The following is a 17,438-nucleotide window of genomic DNA, read 5'->3' on the forward strand; positions in this document are numbered from 1 at the left end:
TTCTGAGTCTGCAGCGCCCCTAAAATTTTTAGTAAATGACCTAAAAAAAATATTAAACCCATATAAGCCCTTAATATTAGTAATATACCATGCCACAAAGACGATTCGTTTCCCATTTAAATAACATGGAACTTTGGTACTTTTTGCAATTAATTTTTTTATTTCGATCCCAGTGCATAGATTGCTGTGGCAATAAATTATTTTTGTAGGAAATTGAACGCTCTACAAAAACTCTCTCTTAGCGTTTTTCGATAAATTCACTGGCTTTAAAGTTATTTAAGGTCAAAGTTGAACTAAAAGTAACTTCTCATTTTTTTTCATTTTGACCAAAAAATTATCATTATTTATATTAATATTTAGTGTTTATTGCTAAAAATATCTTATTTTGGCTATTTTGTTAAATTTGTCGAAATTATTGTACAGAGCAAAGCCAAAATTATCAAACAAAATTCTGATAAATTAAAAATTTCGCATTAACAATTACTTCCATGAAAAATTTAAATTTGTAGTTGCGCACGCGCATCGAAAAGAAATTCAGTACCTTGACTAACCGGTTCTGTATGTCGACTATGTTTAGTTATCATCCAAAACTTTCTATTTTCCAACATAGTCGGTGTTGCTGTCATTATTACATTAAATGCGATTTATATTATTATTTGGAATCAGTGGTGTATAGCCTTATCATTAGTGAACTTTTTTTATTATAAATTATAAACGTGTAAATAAAACCTATCCGAGTATCGAGTAATATAATTACAATTTTATAAATAGTCATAATCTAGAATTTTAATCTAATTGTTGTTTACGATGAGTGATAATCAAACTATGGACTTAAGGAAAAATATTTTTTTAATTGATAAAACAATAGATACCATAAGTGATAAAAAATTAGCTACGAATAAAGAAGCCTTGCAGCTTTTATTTCATTACACAAGAAATCTAAAACAATCAATCGGAGACAGCTGTCCAATCGTTATATCAGAAATTAAAAAAATTTGGGATAGAGCGAAGATTCCAACTCAAGATAATTCACGATGTGTCGCAAAATTGAATAAGCTCTATACAAACTACAGAGACGTGCAAAAAACTGCTAATAGAAATAATAAAACAAAAGAGCAAGAGGTATGCAATATTCTTGACAAATTATTCGATATCGCTCATAGTAATATTTTTGAAATGATAGATGAGACAAAACAGTTTTTGATTGATCAGCGAACTCAACGAATTTTACATTTAAATTACGTCGCTACATATATTGAACTATCACCAAAATCTGGTAATAAAAAAATAATAAATAACTACAATTTAATATTTTATTCCAATTGATAAACACTAAATAATTTAATTACAGAAATACTCATTTCATCTCCTGAGAATCAGCTGAAAAACGACGAGTCCCTCACAAATACGGCTTCAACTCAATCACTTACAACAATAGATCACGTTTTGAGAAGTCCAGAAAAAATGTCTGGTAATATTGAGTGCTTTAATGTTATAAAATTTTTAAAGTTTTTGTAATATTATTTGTTTTTAATAATTCTCTTGTTCAACAGATATTGATACGCCAAGCACGTCACAAACCATCAGTGAAATAAAATCTAGTGGAGAAACTATTAGTAACTCGTAATCAACTTCAGTATCTGAATTTGAGGCAACTGGACGATATTATGAATCGAAACATCTTCGAGGGACTATTAACATCCTCACAGAAGATGTGATTGCGGTGTTTGACAGCTGTAATATTTCTTACAGAGAATCAGTTTGTCTTACCTCAGCTTTGGCTCCAGCTATGGGAGTTGATCCACGTGATCTCGTGTTAAATAAGTCTTCTTTTCATGAGATGCGGTCTAATTTACGGAAAAAATGGCTGAAAAAATTAAACTACTGTTCGAAACTGAAATTGATGCCGCAGTTATACACTGGGACGGTAAACTAATTCCTGATAGTATGACTTGTGAACGTATTGAAGGACTTCCTGTTTTGATAACGTGTAATGGACAAGAAAAAATCCTTGGAGTACCTGCATTACCTGATGGATGTAGGTCTATTCAAGCAGAAGAAATTTTTAATATTATTTGTGAGTGGAGTTTAAACCATTCTGTAAAGGCCCTATGTTGTGATACGACTGCTTCTAACCTTGGTTGGAGAAACGGAGCTGCAGTGATTTTAGAACGTAAACTTGGGAGAGATTTGTTATATCTTCCTGTAGACACCACATATATGAATTAGTGTTATCCTGCGTACACTCAACGAAAATGCCAGGCACAACCGGACCAAATGTACCGTTATTTAAAAAATTTCAAAGTGAATGGAGTCCCATTGATATAACAAAATATAAGTCCGTACAGAAAAATAAACTAAAAAAAAATATTACGAGATCAAATACCAGAAGTGACTGCAAAAATTGATGGGTTTTTAAACACTCTTTTACCACGGGATGACTATCGGGAACTTTTGGAATTGAGTAAAATCTTCCTAGGCACAATGGACTCTGAAAATATAAAATTTTATAAACCTGGATCATTCCACCACGCTAGATGGATGTCCAAAGCAATTTATTGTTTAATAATTTATATTTTTCGAAATTGTTTTAATTTAAGCAAGGAAGATGAAAAGAGTTTACAAGAAATTTCTTTATTTATTGTGTTTGTATACGTTCCATTTTGGTATACGGCACCGTTAGCTGCAACTGCTCCAAATCAAGATCTTGAATTTCTCAAGGTAGTCTATAATTATCGAATAATTGAAAAAAAATTATCCGAAGCAGTTTTAGCAAAATTTAGAAATCATTTATGGTATTTAAGTCCAGAGGCAGAAGCTTTATCATTTTTCGACAAAAATATTTCTTCTGACGTAAGGCGAAAAATGGTGGTGGCTTTGACATCAAGCGAAGAAGATCAGTTTGATTTTCCTAAACGTTTTATTTTCAATTCAGGAGATTTTGATTGGTTTCTGAACAAAAATGTTGATTATTTTATTAATTCTACTTCCGTCAAATTTTTCGAAAGATTTAGTATCGATACAAACTTTCTCTTATTAGATGACAGTACATGGTCAGAGCATCCAGATTATTTAAAAGGTTTGGAAATTGTTAAGCATCTAAAAGTGGTCAATGACTCTGCAGAACGAGCTGTTAAACTAATGGAAGAATATATTAACACTCTAGCTAAGCACGAAGATCAAAAACAGTATGTAATTCAAATTGTAAGTGAATACAAAAAAAAATTTCCAAATGCTACCAAAGAATGTTTAATAAAATGAATTGTGTTTATGTATGTGTTGAAAAATTTATTAAATTAGTCACATTTTCAATAATAATTGAAATTTTTTAAATTAAACTTACATCATAAATTACATTTTGTAATTTTTGGAATATTTGCTACTAATATTAGTTATAAAATAGTTGATAAAAGATATTTTTAGCAATAAACAATAAATAATCATAATTTTTTGGTGAAAATGAAAAAAAAATGAGAAGTTACTTTTAGTTCAACTTTGACCTTAAATAACTTTAAAGCCAGTGAATTTATCGAAAAACGCTAAGAGAGAGTTTTTGTAGAGCGTTCAATTTCCTACAAAAATAATTTGTTGCCACAGCAATCTATGCACTGAGATCGAAATAAAAAAATTAATTGCAAAAAGTACCAAAGTTCCATGTTATTTAAATGGGAAACGAATCGTCTTTGTGGCATGGTTTATTACTAATATTAAGGGCTTATATGGGTTTAATATTTTTTTTTAGGTCATTTACTAAAAATTTTAGGGGCGCTGCAGACTCAGAAACCAAATTGGTAAATAACGGACACCCCACTAAACAATATGATGTCTTTAAAGGTTCTTGATGAACTCCTATTTAAGATTTGGACGTCGTAACTTTTAACGGAATGGTGTCTCTAAGACGTCTTGAGGACGTCGAATGCGCCACTTTAAGAGTAATATAAGACTTCCACAAATATTCTCAAAGAGATCTTTTTTCTGAGTTCAAAAAAAAAGAGTGCTTACAGAAGTTAGAATTAGGAAGTCTTTTTGAGTTCAAAAATAAGATCTCTTGCAGAAATCCGAATTAAGAGCTCTTTACGATTTCAAATAAAAGAGTACTTATAGTAGTCAGAATTGAGAGCTCTTTCTGATTTCATACAGAAAATTTGCAGAATATTATTATTATAAATTAATAAATATTATTTATTCATGCTATAAATTTATTAATATTAATTGTTAAATTATTATTGTTGTTATGTAATACTCATAATAATTATAATAATAATATTGATTTTCAGTCATTTTGTGACTTAATTTAAGTAATTTTTTATCATTTAGTCGCCATCCTTTCGTCCACGAAGTCAGTATTTTTTTTGATACTCCTTGACAAACAAGATGCATGTAATCCACTGGAAATTGAGACACCTCACCAACACCAATATCTTCAAAATCTGATTTTCCTAAATGATGATCTTCATTTAAACGATTTATAAAATTCGAGTCAGTGCATAATGGTGCATCCATATCAAGAAATAACATTCGATGGTCACTATATTCTCCTTCTTGAATGCACTTACCGCAACCATAAAAACCACCATGACCTTTTGTGTAGGTTACAAAAGCTCTCGCTGGTGAATCACAAATTACAGCCCTTATAATTACTTTAAATTTATGACTACCCTTGTGGAAATAATTCTCTGAAAAAACTCTTGACAAGTCTTTATAACTCTGAATAAGACTTTTCGAAATTCTTCACATCCCTAACTAAGTGAAGGAAAGACTTAATAAGTCTTCAAAACTCTGCAATACTCTTCAAAAGTCAAATTTTCCCTGCAATTTCGGAATTTCTCAAAGAGTTATTAAGACTTGATAAGACTTGTTCAGTTTTACAGGAAAAAAAGAAAATATTTCTTTTCAAAAAAATTACGTATCAGAATTAAATAAAACTATAAAAAAGAATTAATGCATGTTTTAAAAAAATTTTTTTTAAATAATATTTTCATCACGAAAATACTTTGATGGGCATCGAATCACTCATAGTTGAGCAAGTCAAAACATCAACAGCAAATGAAGTGCACTTGCTGTTGGAAACAGATATTACTCAAAGAGTAAATCCAATCGGTATTTAATTTGGACTATCAAATATTAAAGTCAACTTTCTAGGTAGGAAAGAATTTTCTAACCACATGCCACCTATTAGAAACTAAGAACACTCAAGGATTCTAACTGTAAATTCGTAAACTAAAATATGTTAGGTATCAATTAATTCCAGCAGATAGCGTGTGGATGAAATTATTGATGAAAATTGATGAAATTATTGTGTTTTGGAAGAAAGCTCGAATTCCCGTTCAAGATGTGCAAAGATGTCGAGATAAGTTGAAAAAACTGTATGATGAGTGGCGCATACTTCTTAAACATAGAAATCGGAGTGAAGTTGCTGTGAAAAAACAAAATGAATTTTCCTGTTCATTAAAAAAATTATTTGACATCGCACCGTCAAATGTATTTGAAATGGTTGATGAAAATTCCAAAGAATTCTTGAATAATCAGAGATCAGATGAACGAATTGGTTTTATTGCAAATATTAAGACGAAATACGATGACGATGAAATTGGTGTTAAAAAATTAGAGAAACAATTGGATTTCGAAAAACGAAAATTGGAAAGTGAAAAAGAAAAATCATTATTTGGTAAATTATAATAATCAACTTACTCATTGATATTTTATTATTTTATAGTGAAGATATTTTTTGTCTTATCATTATCCTTTTTTGTAGACAAAAACGTTGAACTCTTATCAAGCCAAGGAAGTGCCAATCAGTCTCTAGTGGAGAAGTATACATTCCAACTACTGCCGGCCAATTTAAATCAAGAAATATAACAGGAACTCACAATATTCTCAACGAAAGAGTTGTAGCTACTTTTGACCGTTGTAAAGTAAGCGACAGAGATGCTGTGTTTATAACTACAGCTATTTGTCAGTCGCTTATCGATTTAAAATTATTAGAAGTGGATATTAATTCCATTATTGTCAATCGATCATCTATTCGCCGATGTCGGCTTACTATGCGAGAGTCAAAATCAATAGAAATAAAAAAATATTTCCAAGACTTAAAGTTATCATCTATTGTTGTACATTGGGATAGAAAATTATTACCTAATTTGTTAAATACAGAAACTGTTCATCGATTGCCTGTAATAATTACTTCAGAAAGTAAAGAAATTATGTTAGGTGTACCAACGAGTGAAGATGGAACTGGAATGGCACAAGCTTCTGTAGTTCATAAGACATTATGTGACTGGGGATTCGACATATCTGTAAAAGCAATATGCTGTGACACTACTCCTTCAAATTTAGGCCTTCGTAATGGTGCTGATGCATTACTGGAAAAATTGTTAGAAAGAGATTTGTTGTATCTTCCATGTAGGCATCATATATTTGAAATAGTCCTAAGATATGTCTTCGAAGCTGTTTTTCCAAATACTGTTGGTCCTAATGTTCCACTTTTTATCCGATTCCAAAAGCAATGGGGAGATTTAAATAAACTCAGTTACAAAACAGGTTTAGATGATCCGAAAAATGATAATATCTTGACAAATGAAAAAATTGAATCTATTAGAACTTTTGCGACTGAAACTCTTGCATCACAACTGCCTCGTGATGATTACAAAGAGTTATTAGAGCTTACTTTAGTTTTTATCGGTGTCATCCCCGAAAAATTTAGTTTTCGTAAGCCAGGAGCTTGTCACCATGCACGATGGATGGCAAAAGTTATTTATATATTGAAAATATACATGCTTCGGGAGCAATTGTCATTGAAAAAGGTGAAGATAATAAACTACGGCAAATATGTGTTTTTGTGACAATGGTTTATGTAAAGCTTGGTTTTCGTCGTCAAATAGTGTCAAAGCTCCGTACCATGATCTACAGTTTATAAAAGAACTCAACAACTTTAAGGCAATCAACAGTAATCTTGCTACTGTGGCAATTAGTAGATTTATGAATCACTTGTGGTATTTATCACCAGAATTAGCAATCATGGCTATTTTTGATGAGGAAGTTTCACAAGAAACAAAATTAAAAATTGTCGCTAAGCTGCGTAAAGAAGAAGAAACAATTGTGATTGATGATATTCCGGAAGAAGACTTGGATTATACTAGTGAAAAATGTAGTGTTAAACGCTTTCAAACTAAGAGCATAACTGAATTATTATATAATGATATTGACTTTTTCGTAACTGCAGAATCGATCAATTTTTTCAATAGATTCGAGTTACAAACAGAATTTTTAAAGATTCATCCTTCTGAATGGGCTCATAATGAACACTATAAAACTGCATTACGATTCGCTAAAAAACTATCGGTTGTGAATGACTGTGCTGAAAGAGGAGTTAAACTAGTGCAAAATTTTTGTAATCGTTATACTAAGGATGAAAAACAAATGCAATACGTGTTACAATTGGTTAAAGATCATCGTCAAATGTTTCCTGACGCACATAAAAAAACTAATGTAAAAACTTCATGAAAGTATCTGTAATTAAAAATAAAAATGGTAATGTTCGTACATTTTCGATTCATCAAAATATTAATAATACGCTTCTTTAATTGATTAATACTTTTCACGTAAATTATAGTTCAAAATTATATGCATAAGTAAAAAAAGTAATCTAATATGAATAATAACCCGTCTATGATTGTTGAATTATTAAATGTTAAATAATAGACCGTTAAATTTTGCATTAGAAAAAATATTTTTTGATGTGATTTGTTGGTTAGTTTATGACGTAAAAAATTCCAAAGTAAAAATATAACTTTTCCCATGTTATTTTCCTTTAAAACTTTGACCGTCGGGGGGCGCGGGTTAATATTAAAATTAAGAGCTATAACTTGGCATGATTTTTTTTTTATAGATTTTGAACCGATTTTGAACTATCGTGAAAAAAAATTTCAAAAAACCCAACATAAGGACCACCCTAATATATATATATATATATATATATATATATATTGAGATGAAAGAATTTTTCTCTATATAAAAAATTCATTTATCAATTCACCAAAACCTTGCGGATAAGAATTTAATCAATAGATTCTCTAAATTTATTTATTAGGACCACCAGTTCTCAGAAATCCGCTTCCTTACGGATGACGTATTTAGTTTTAGATATTTAGCATGAATAGAACGTTATAGAAAGAGTATGTAGTTTGATAGGAAGTCTCACGTGTGCCAGTAAATATTCTCTGATTACTTACAATATATAGAAATGATGGTATACGATTTATGACAAAATAACTATTTTATTCCACACACTAATGATTTACTTAACATTTCTCGAATGCACTAAATGCTTGAAGTAGTAATTATAATAGTAGAACTTAAATTAAATAGTGAGGAACTTTTAGAATATATAAAACGTTATAATTTGCTTAATTAGTAATTAATAAATAGTAGTATAGAGAGTTAGAAATTTAGCGTGATTGCTAGTTTGGGGTTGGATCGAAGTCTGACCAATATTTTCGGTGTTGTCGCGTGGGCCGTTTATCCCCACTCTCTTTCGAGACTCTACCGCCAAAAATTAAGAAAATCAACACAACGAGGGTTTTCAGACAGTCCGTTGAAGGCTGAGCAAAAAAGGACAATTTGCATTGTCTCAATCCTCCCCACCAAGCCAAAACTACCCGTCTGAAACCTCGAGTACTAAACAGGTTTTGTAGAAAAAGTTTTTAATTATAGAATGTTTGATTAAAATATTTTTCATAAAAGTGTGGCAAGTAATCGCCTATAGGTGATAGATGTAGTAATGAGAATGGTGGCAAGTAGTCGCCTGTAAGATGTGTATGGGTGGCAAGTAATCGCCTGTTAGATGAAGATGTGAATGGAGTGGCAAGTAATCGCCTATAGGTGATGATGATAATAATAAATAAAATAGATCTTAAATAAATAGAATAGATTTTAAAATCGATTTTTCCGCAAGGTCAACGCCTAAAGATCGTTCGCGTCCTCAAATATTGATGAAGACTTCTCTCCGGACTTCGATCCCTTTAAGGTTGACCTAATAGTAGATAATATAATGCAATTATAATAGTAAATAAATAAATAAATAGATTCTTAGACAGTTAAAATAGTTCAATCTGCTCTGCTTGCTGCTGCTGTAAACAAAGAAGATTTTACTTGCTTAGTTTTTAGAATGAGATCAGTGTGAGTATGTTTACAAAAGTCTTATTATGAAGAACAATTAATATGACATATAATTTCTTCTAAACATGAACGTTTGAACGCTTAATAACTTTGGATATATAATAGAGTGATTATAATATTTTAGGTAGAAAATATAATCGGTGATGAAAAATAATTATTAAATTGTAATAATGAAAATGATTATGAAATATAATGAGAATAATAATAATAGGGTGAACTTATTTGTTCGTGGCACGTAAGTGTGCTTGTGGAACTTCTCCATGTTTTCGGCAGTGTATTTGGTACCTATCCAGTTGTGATACCTAGGCCAGTGTTGATTGCAGTGTCCGCACTGCGGATCGAAAAGTTGGGTTAGCACTCCACGGCCTTGGCAACGGCCCCTGAAGTGATAGTGGTCTGCGATGTCAATTCAGATTCCGTATCCTTAAGGAATTGTTGAAAGGCGTCTGTAGGAGATTTCAGGACGTTGTATTTTGGTGTTGGTACTGTCTGCGAATACGATAACGTGGTTGCATACGTTATCAAAATAGGCTTCACTGGTCTTGTCTCCTTGATGGACCCAGTGACTACATGAGCGCAGACTTGCTCTGGAAACTTTGCAGCAACAGGCTCGGCGATTGGCTGAGATTCCTGGCCTATGAGTTGTGTCTTAGGCTCGATAACATCGAATCGGTACTTGATGGTGTCAACACTATGGGCTTCTTCTCGGAGATAACTGGGTGGATTAGCCAGTTTTTGGTGCTGTAAAGAAGATAGACGCTTCTCTACTGCCTGGATGTTCTTTTGGAGGCGCTGATCTCCAAGGTGTTCTCACGAGTTTCTGTGTGAAGCTGGTTGATACTATCTAGAAATTCACTAACTCATATTGGTGGTTGAGCTGCAGGTTCCTCAAATCGTGGGTACAATGAGAAAAGTTTCTCTTGTTCAGTTATTGATGACGGTGAAGTTTCAGTCCTGACATTGACTTTACTGTTAGCTGAATTAATTTCTTTCGGTTTTTGGATGACATCACTGGCGTCAAACTTGACTGCTGCTGGCTTGGGTATCAAGCTGAAGTCGAGCTGGGCGATGTTCTCTGGTGACTGTTGAATCTTCGTTGACGCTGTTGTTGGGGGCAGTGATGATGATGGAAATGAACGAGGTGTGTGTGTGTGAGATGATGTTTTGTTATTGTAAAGAGTCTCAGTCGACGAACCAGAAATCAGTAATTCCCGACTTAAAGGCTCTGGTGTTACGCTCAATGACATGACTGACGTATTCTCAGAAGTAATCTGTGACAATGGATGTCTTTTAGACCTACGAGGTAATTTTAAATCGTTAAGATAGTGTGTGCCGAGGCTATTACCCGCTGAATCTGCTAATTTAACAACTAATGGACTTACAATTTCAGTTATTACTGCTGGACTTGCATATTTGGGTGCTAACTTGGCATTATAACCATCAACTTTCTTACTAAGGCGTTTGTTTAGATAATATACCTGATCTCCGATTTTTAGGTCAATTAATTGAGTTGAGAATCGTTTCTCATGCTGTTTACGAGTACGTTCCCGAGCTTTAAGCATGTAACGTTCGACAAAGTGTCTTAGTTCGTCCATGCGGTCGATACGAGCTTTCCAAAGAGCTGTATCTGCTTCGTTAAATTCTTCAGTAGCGTAAGTGTTCGATATTTGATGTGGATCGCGTCCGTGATTAAGATAGAATGGTGATACCCCTAGTGCGGTATGTACTGCTGTATTATACGTGAGTTTTAAGTCTGGGAGGTGAAAATCCCAGTCACGTTGATTTTGGCTAGTAAATGCTACAATCATTGGTTTTATAGTGCGATTGCAACGCTCTACGGGGTTCGCACACGGGTGTCCTATCGATGTTGGTGTAAATTGAATTTTATACTGCTTAATTAGGGTTAAAAGGTCTTTATTTATAAACTCTTTACCATTGTCAGAAATGATTTGACGTACGGGTCCCCAGTGACAGAGTACGTTGCGTAAATGTTTCACGATTTCTTTACCTGTCTGTTGTCTAAGAGGGAAGATTTCAAGGTAACGAGTATAAATGTCTTTAATCACTAGAGCATATTGGTGACCTGAAGATGATTTTGTATAAGGGCCGATCGTATCAATGCAAATAATGGTCCAAGGTTGAGTAGGTGGTCGGGTTCCTATATAACCTTGCGGCTTAGCTTGATTACTTTTCGTCTTTAAGCAAGTTTCACAAGAGTTGACGTAAGAGACTATGTCTCGGAACATGCCGGGCCAGTAATGTGTTTCACGTATGCGCCAGTAGGTCTTGTCGATGCCTAGGTGGCCAGCTTGGATATCGCAATGAAATTTCTCGATATAGGGGTTGATTTCTGCTTCTGTGAGGATAATTTTCCAAGCAGTGATGTCACCTAGAATCTCTTTAGTCGCTGTGGGTCGATAATAATATAATCTGTCGTTCTCGTATTTCCACTCAGGATATTTGTCAGGAAATTTCTGTACTACACGAACTTTTTCGTCATATCAAGAGAGATTTGAAGTGTTTAAGTTGTACAGGGTGGTGGAAGTCTGCTCTGTCAAGCTAGGATCTTCGTAAAGACGTGATAGTGCGTCTGGAGCTTCATTCTGCGTTCCTCGATAATGAATAATTTCGAGTCTATAAGCCGAAAGGGTTATGGTCCATCGGGCTAACCGGCCTGCGGGATCTTTCAAGCTATATAACCATTTCAGTGCAGAATGGTCAGTATATCCGGTAACTGAAAGACCTTCTACATAGCCTCTAAGTTTCCGTAAGGCCCAAACGACAGCAAGACATTCTTTTTCTGTCGTTGTATTATTTGACTCGGCTTTACTAAGAGGTCGGCTTAAACATATGATTAGATGTTCGCGACCTTCTCTAGGGTCGTACTGTGTTAATATTGCGCCTAATCCGGTATTACTCGCATCCGTGTAAAGGCGATAAGGGCGATCAGGTTCTGATAACGCTAATGTCGCGGCTTGTAATAGAGCTTCTTTAGTTTTTTGAAACGCTTCTTCTTCCACATCGGTCCATTTTCAATCTACGCGAGTACTAGTTAATTTATTAAGGGGTCCTTGTACCTGAGCTACGTTTTTAATATGTTTATGGTACCAATTAAAAAGTCCATTAAACCTGCGCAGTTCCTTACGGTTAGTAGGCCGTGGATAATCCACGATAGGTTCAAGACGGGCGGGATCAGGACTCATACCCTCTTCATTGATTATGAAACCAAGAAATTTTACTTCAGATCTTCCAAACTGGCTTTTCTCCTCATTCATTTTGAGGCCTGCTTGGCGAAAAGCTTCGAAAACGGCTTGTAAATAAATTAGGTGTTCTTCTAAAGTGTTAGAAGATAATCCAATGATCCAGGTACGCGAAAATTTTTTCTTGGGCACCGGAAACTTATTGTCTTGCTTTTTGATATAGAATTTGCATAACTAGACGAAGAACTTTATCAGTGAGTGCTTGGTAAGTACTTGCGGCATTTATTAAACCGAAAGGCATCCGAACCCACTCGAACTGGCCTCTGCCGTCAACGCAAAAGGCAGTATAGTGCCGACTATTTTCTTCAACTACGACTTGGTGAAACGCGTCACTGAGATCGATGGTTGAAATGATTCTAGCTCCACGAAGACCGGACAAAATTCGATGCATAATAGGTAACGGGTATGCTGACTGTTTGGTCTTTTCATTCAGTGGACGGTAGTCTATACACATGCGCCAGGTGTTGTTTTTCTTGGCTACCATAACTGGTGAGCATGCCCAACTACTATTTGAAGGTCGAATATAGCCTTTTTCGAGCAATTGATCAACTTTTTCGTGTAGTGCTTTCATTACTGGTTGACTACGTCGGTAGGGTTTGCAGCGAACTGGAATATCGTCTGTTACTTCGATTCAGTGTTGGACTAAGTTAGTAACTCCTAAGTTAACAGTTTTATTTTTCGCAAATTCTACCGCAAGGAAATCGTTTAATTCAGATCGTTGGGATGATGTTTGTACGTTTAGTGACTGTCTGTCTGTGTTATGATCTCTAGAGCGGAAATGATGTTTCACTGAGTTGTCACCAAGTTGCCAAGTGGCTGCTTTAGACTCAACTCGGACATCTGCTCGTTGCCAAAAGTCTAAGCCAAGGATTATTGGTGTTGATAGTCCTGGGAGTACACTCAGCCAGGTGAGGATTGCTAAACCATCAAGTTCAATTCGAAAGGGTGCACCGCCTTGTGTGTAAGTATACGCGGAATCAGAGAGAGTTACCCCGAAGGTGGTTGTGGGGCCTGGCCCTAACTTTTGGAGTTCGCTACGTTGGATGAGCTTGTAAGACTTGGCTGAAATATAACTCCGTTCACTGCCACTGTCTAGTAATGCTTCGATTCGGCGAGACCCGATAGTTACTTCTATGAGCATTCGGCTTACTCGTGTAGGAGGTGAATTTCCGGTGACGTTTTCAAATTGATTCGAATTTGGGCCGTGTATGGGCATTAAATAGTCTGCTATTTCATTATAGTCTGATTTTACTTTAAGGTCGGGATTATCATCTAATATTTCTGATTCCGAATCATCTTCGTAATCCTCATATTCTGAACCCGAAAGGTTTCAATTTAAAGGACTCGTGATTTGTTCCGATAATGTTAAAGTTTGTGATTCTATGTCGTTTATTATGGGCTCCTGCGAGGTGTGAGTAGGAGAATTTGGTATCACGACTGCTTGTATTGTCTCTTCAGTGATGTTAGTTTGCTCTACTACAGATATGCTAGCCCTGGTTGGGGTAGAGGGAGCCACCAGGGCACCTACTCGTTTTTTGAATTTGTGTTTCGTTTGAAAGGTGGTAAGCCTGCTCTAGCGCGAATCTCGTCGGTGGTTCGGCCACAACAATTTTCTGCAATATGTCCTATACGTCCACAACGGCCACAAGTAGTCGACGACGTCGCATTATTAGAAGTTGGTTGGAGTTTTTCGATAATAACTTGCACTATGGCTTGCAGATCTGCAGTTGTAAGTGCAGTAGGGGTTGCAGGATCCTTTTTTGGAGAAAAATGAGGATTTGGTGTACTAATAATAGCATCAAGTATGGTCCGTTCGTCATTTTTCGTCATTGTATCGGAATTATCTAGAGTCAGTGGGTCTGACTCGGTAACGGCGTTTATTTTAGTACGTGATTTCGAAGTATTATTACTGGACTGATTTTTTGATTTATTATTAGCTGTTGGTTCAGTCCGATTACGTCGTCCTGTGTCTATTACCGATTGCCATGCACTAACACGCTTATATAATAGGGAACAGGTGTTAATGGGCTCTTCAGCAAATTTAGATAAGAATTGAAAATTAAATTTTTGAATTATAATCCGAACTTGTCTATTTTCCGGAAAGGGTTCCTCTAATTGAGCAAAAGAACACTGCATGCGATTGATAAAAGCTATTCCTAACTCTTCATCACCCTGTTGTAAAGAGAAAATCTCTTGTAACAGTGCCTCATCTGAATGATGTGTTTGCCAAATTTTGAAATGTTCCTTGAAGGTTTGCCAATTAATAAATAAATGTTCATTTTGGTAATACCATTCTAAAATATGGCCAGTTAAGGTGGTAGTAATTACTGATCTGAAATAGTCAATGGGGATGTCATTACTATCCATGCGTTGTTCTATTACCGTAAGGAACTTCTTTGCATCTAATTTGACTGACGCATCACGTGGTGGAAAAGTAATATTCCAAGACTTAGCTGTACGGCATATATCGTTGGGTCGTAACGTTGTGTTAGTACTCTGCCACCACTGTGTGGGGACAGGCGCTGTAGAGTGTCTAGGAGCGATGTAAGTGTGTTGGTACGGTAACGTGTTCTGTTGCAGTAGGTGTGGGACCGGGGTATAGAAGTATGCCGGTGGCCTCGGTGACGGGGCTGACATAGTCTGTGCCGGTGGGACTGTACTGTGTGGAGGTAATGTTGGTCGTGGTAGTGGAACTGGTGGCGGCTCGTATGGTAAACGAGCAGCTCCGCTAAGCGCCTGAGGCGGGGGATAGAAGTATGGTGATTTACCCGGTGGAAGAGACTGGGGTGCTGGTTGCGTGTTCGGCACTGGAAACAATTCACGAGGATAAAAAGTTAAATTATTCCCGACTGAATCTAAAGCAACATTACTATTTAGCGGGACGGTATTTATATGTGACGTGGTACTTGTATATGTTGGTGGCAAGCATTGTTACGCTGTTCGCATGGCTTGAATTTCAGCGCGAAGCTGTTGAATGATTCCCTGTAATACTTGTGTAGAACTGTTTACCAATTCAGATTCAACTAAAGGTTGAACACGACTTACGTGGGCTGCGGAAACGCTGGCGGGGTCGACTGCTGGGTTAGCAGTACTGTTCATGACGCGACTTTGGGAATCTTCTAGATGTAATAAGCCGTCGTTTACAGGAGGAGAGAGTATCGGATATAAAGGGTCAAAATTATTTTGTTCAATAACGTTCGATGTGCTAGTTACGGGTCCGGGCGGACGTATTGGTGGAGCCCGCTGAATCATTTTGATTAATTTTATTGTTATTATTATTGATTTGTTAATTTTATTTATCAAAATGAATTTCTAGAATTAATATTTCAAATTGCTATTTGTGATGTTAAATAATTAATGATTTTAATCTACGAAGCAAAATAAATAAGATAAAAGTTAATAATTTTTAGTAATTAATAATTTTATTTTATAAAGCGATAACGTTAAGTACTTAACACAATAGACCCGTATATGCAGGCATCGATTCTATGCTCATACTATAATCTTCTATACTGTAGTGCCAATAATAGCTCTAAGGCATAAGACCCGGCACACAAAATAAATAATTTTTATTTCATTGAATATTATGAACTAAAGCAATTATTCTGAGAGTACGTCGCAGCCCATTTCACAACGACAATATTAAGGGGTTATATCCACTTGCGAGGCAGAAAAAACGCGTTTTTTTGTGAATTTTTTCCAAAGAGGCATTTTATTTTATACATTAATGGAAAAAATGTACTTAAACAGAATTTAATGTACTTTAACAATCAGCGGTTTATTTAAAAAAATATTGGATCCCCTAGCTCCTGTAGATGATCTGCGGAGAGACCTCCAAAAAAAAGTGCTTGGCGGTGAACAAGATATCTCTGGTCCAAATTATCTGAAAACCAAAAACCAATAATATTTAGTTTTGTAATAAATAAGTACAGGTAATGATCGAAGGTCTAGTCAAAATTTTGATTTTTGACAAAATGGCGGCCGTTCAAAAAAAAAATTCAGTTTTTCATGAAAATTTTTCACTTCAAAGTGGCTTAAAAAATCGAAATTATTGTCCAAAACCTTATTCCTTCGATCATTACCTGAAAAATATATCTGAGTAAGTCGTTTGAAAATTTCAAACCGATCGATTTAGCGGTTTCGGAGAAATTTTGTTCACCGACTCTGAAAACACGGTTTTGATATAAACGCGTTTAAAGTTTCGGGAAAGATTTACACTAAATTAAAAATTTTTTTTTTCAACTTACATCGTGTCATCTATTCCAGCCAGCACCATAAGAGGAATCCTCTGTTTCGTCGTTTGCATCCAAAATGTTTAGTTGTTGTTGTCTATGAGCCATTCTCCTCTCGCGCGTCGACCCTTGCGCTCTTGCGTCCGAAATTGAGATGCGCTCTGCGTCCTCTTTACTCACGTAGGAATGAGCATTGGGTCCAAGTGATAATCCCATAGCACTCATATAATAAAGAAGAGATGTTTTACCTACATTAAAGACCCCGGCTGCAATGTTTGCAGCTATTTCCACAATTTTAGAGCCAGCTGGAATAATTTTTGGAGTTATTTTCCATATCAGCTGATTATAACTTTCATTATTGTTCTGGGTAAAACCACCAACGCATCGTTCCAATAATTTTTTGTTACTTAGATCTTCGTAAATTGGAAAAATAGCTGTTGCAACATCAAGTGGTAAGGCCTCATAATCATGTTTATAGCTGGGCAAAGTTCCCAAGGCTCGCGCTGTTTGCCACGAACACCACGAGTTTTCTCCTATAGGACAATTATCATGCTGGTTTCTATGCTAATTTTACGAGGCATTTTTTACTTTAATTAATTAAACTATACACACTGAGAAATACATAAACTGAGCACAAACACAACTTGTCCACGTAAAAGATCACTTCTAACTGATGAGTTCACATATTTTTAACCTAAAATTCCTCAACATAGGTTTCAGGTATAAACTAGATCTTTTGTATTATTATATTAGGGTCCCAAACCCAATA

General features: G+C 35.1%; 2 protein-coding genes across 3 annotated transcripts; both read left to right on the plus strand.

Annotated features, from left to right (window-relative positions):
- The first annotated feature begins 724 nt into the window (after positions 1-724).
- On the plus strand, positions 725-1,871 carry LOC141535033 (uncharacterized). 2 transcript variants are annotated; one of them, XR_012480525.1, is made up of 4 exons: positions 728-1,122; positions 1,184-1,276; positions 1,352-1,471; positions 1,554-1,871. XR_012480525.1 is itself a non-coding variant. In XM_074254772.1 (3 exons), the coding sequence occupies exons 1-3, from the start codon at positions 808-810 to the stop codon at positions 1,625-1,627; spliced, it is 663 nt and encodes a 220-aa protein (XP_074110873.1). In that variant the 5' UTR covers positions 725-807; the 3' UTR covers positions 1,628-1,871. The 2 variants fall into 2 exon arrangements, 1 of the variants encoding a protein (XP_074110873.1); XM_074254772.1 differs by having other exon boundaries at positions 725-1,276.
- A 3,027-nt stretch (positions 1,872-4,898) lies between these two features.
- Positions 4,899-9,532, plus strand: LOC141534061 (uncharacterized). The gene is made up of 3 exons (XM_074253204.1): positions 4,899-5,668; positions 5,756-6,803; positions 9,389-9,532. The coding sequence occupies exons 2-3, from the start codon at positions 6,045-6,047 to the stop codon at positions 9,530-9,532; spliced, it is 903 nt and encodes a 300-aa protein (XP_074109305.1). The 5' UTR covers positions 4,899-5,668; positions 5,756-6,044.
- Positions 9,533-17,438: the final 7,906 nt, after the last annotated feature.

The sequence above is a fragment of the Cotesia typhae genome, unplaced genomic scaffold, assembly GCF_013202065.1.
Source record: "Cotesia typhae breed Kobodo isofemale line unplaced genomic scaffold, CoteBio_Ctyphae scaffold_13, whole genome shotgun sequence".
NCBI lineage: Eukaryota > Metazoa > Arthropoda > Insecta > Hymenoptera > Braconidae > Cotesia > Cotesia typhae.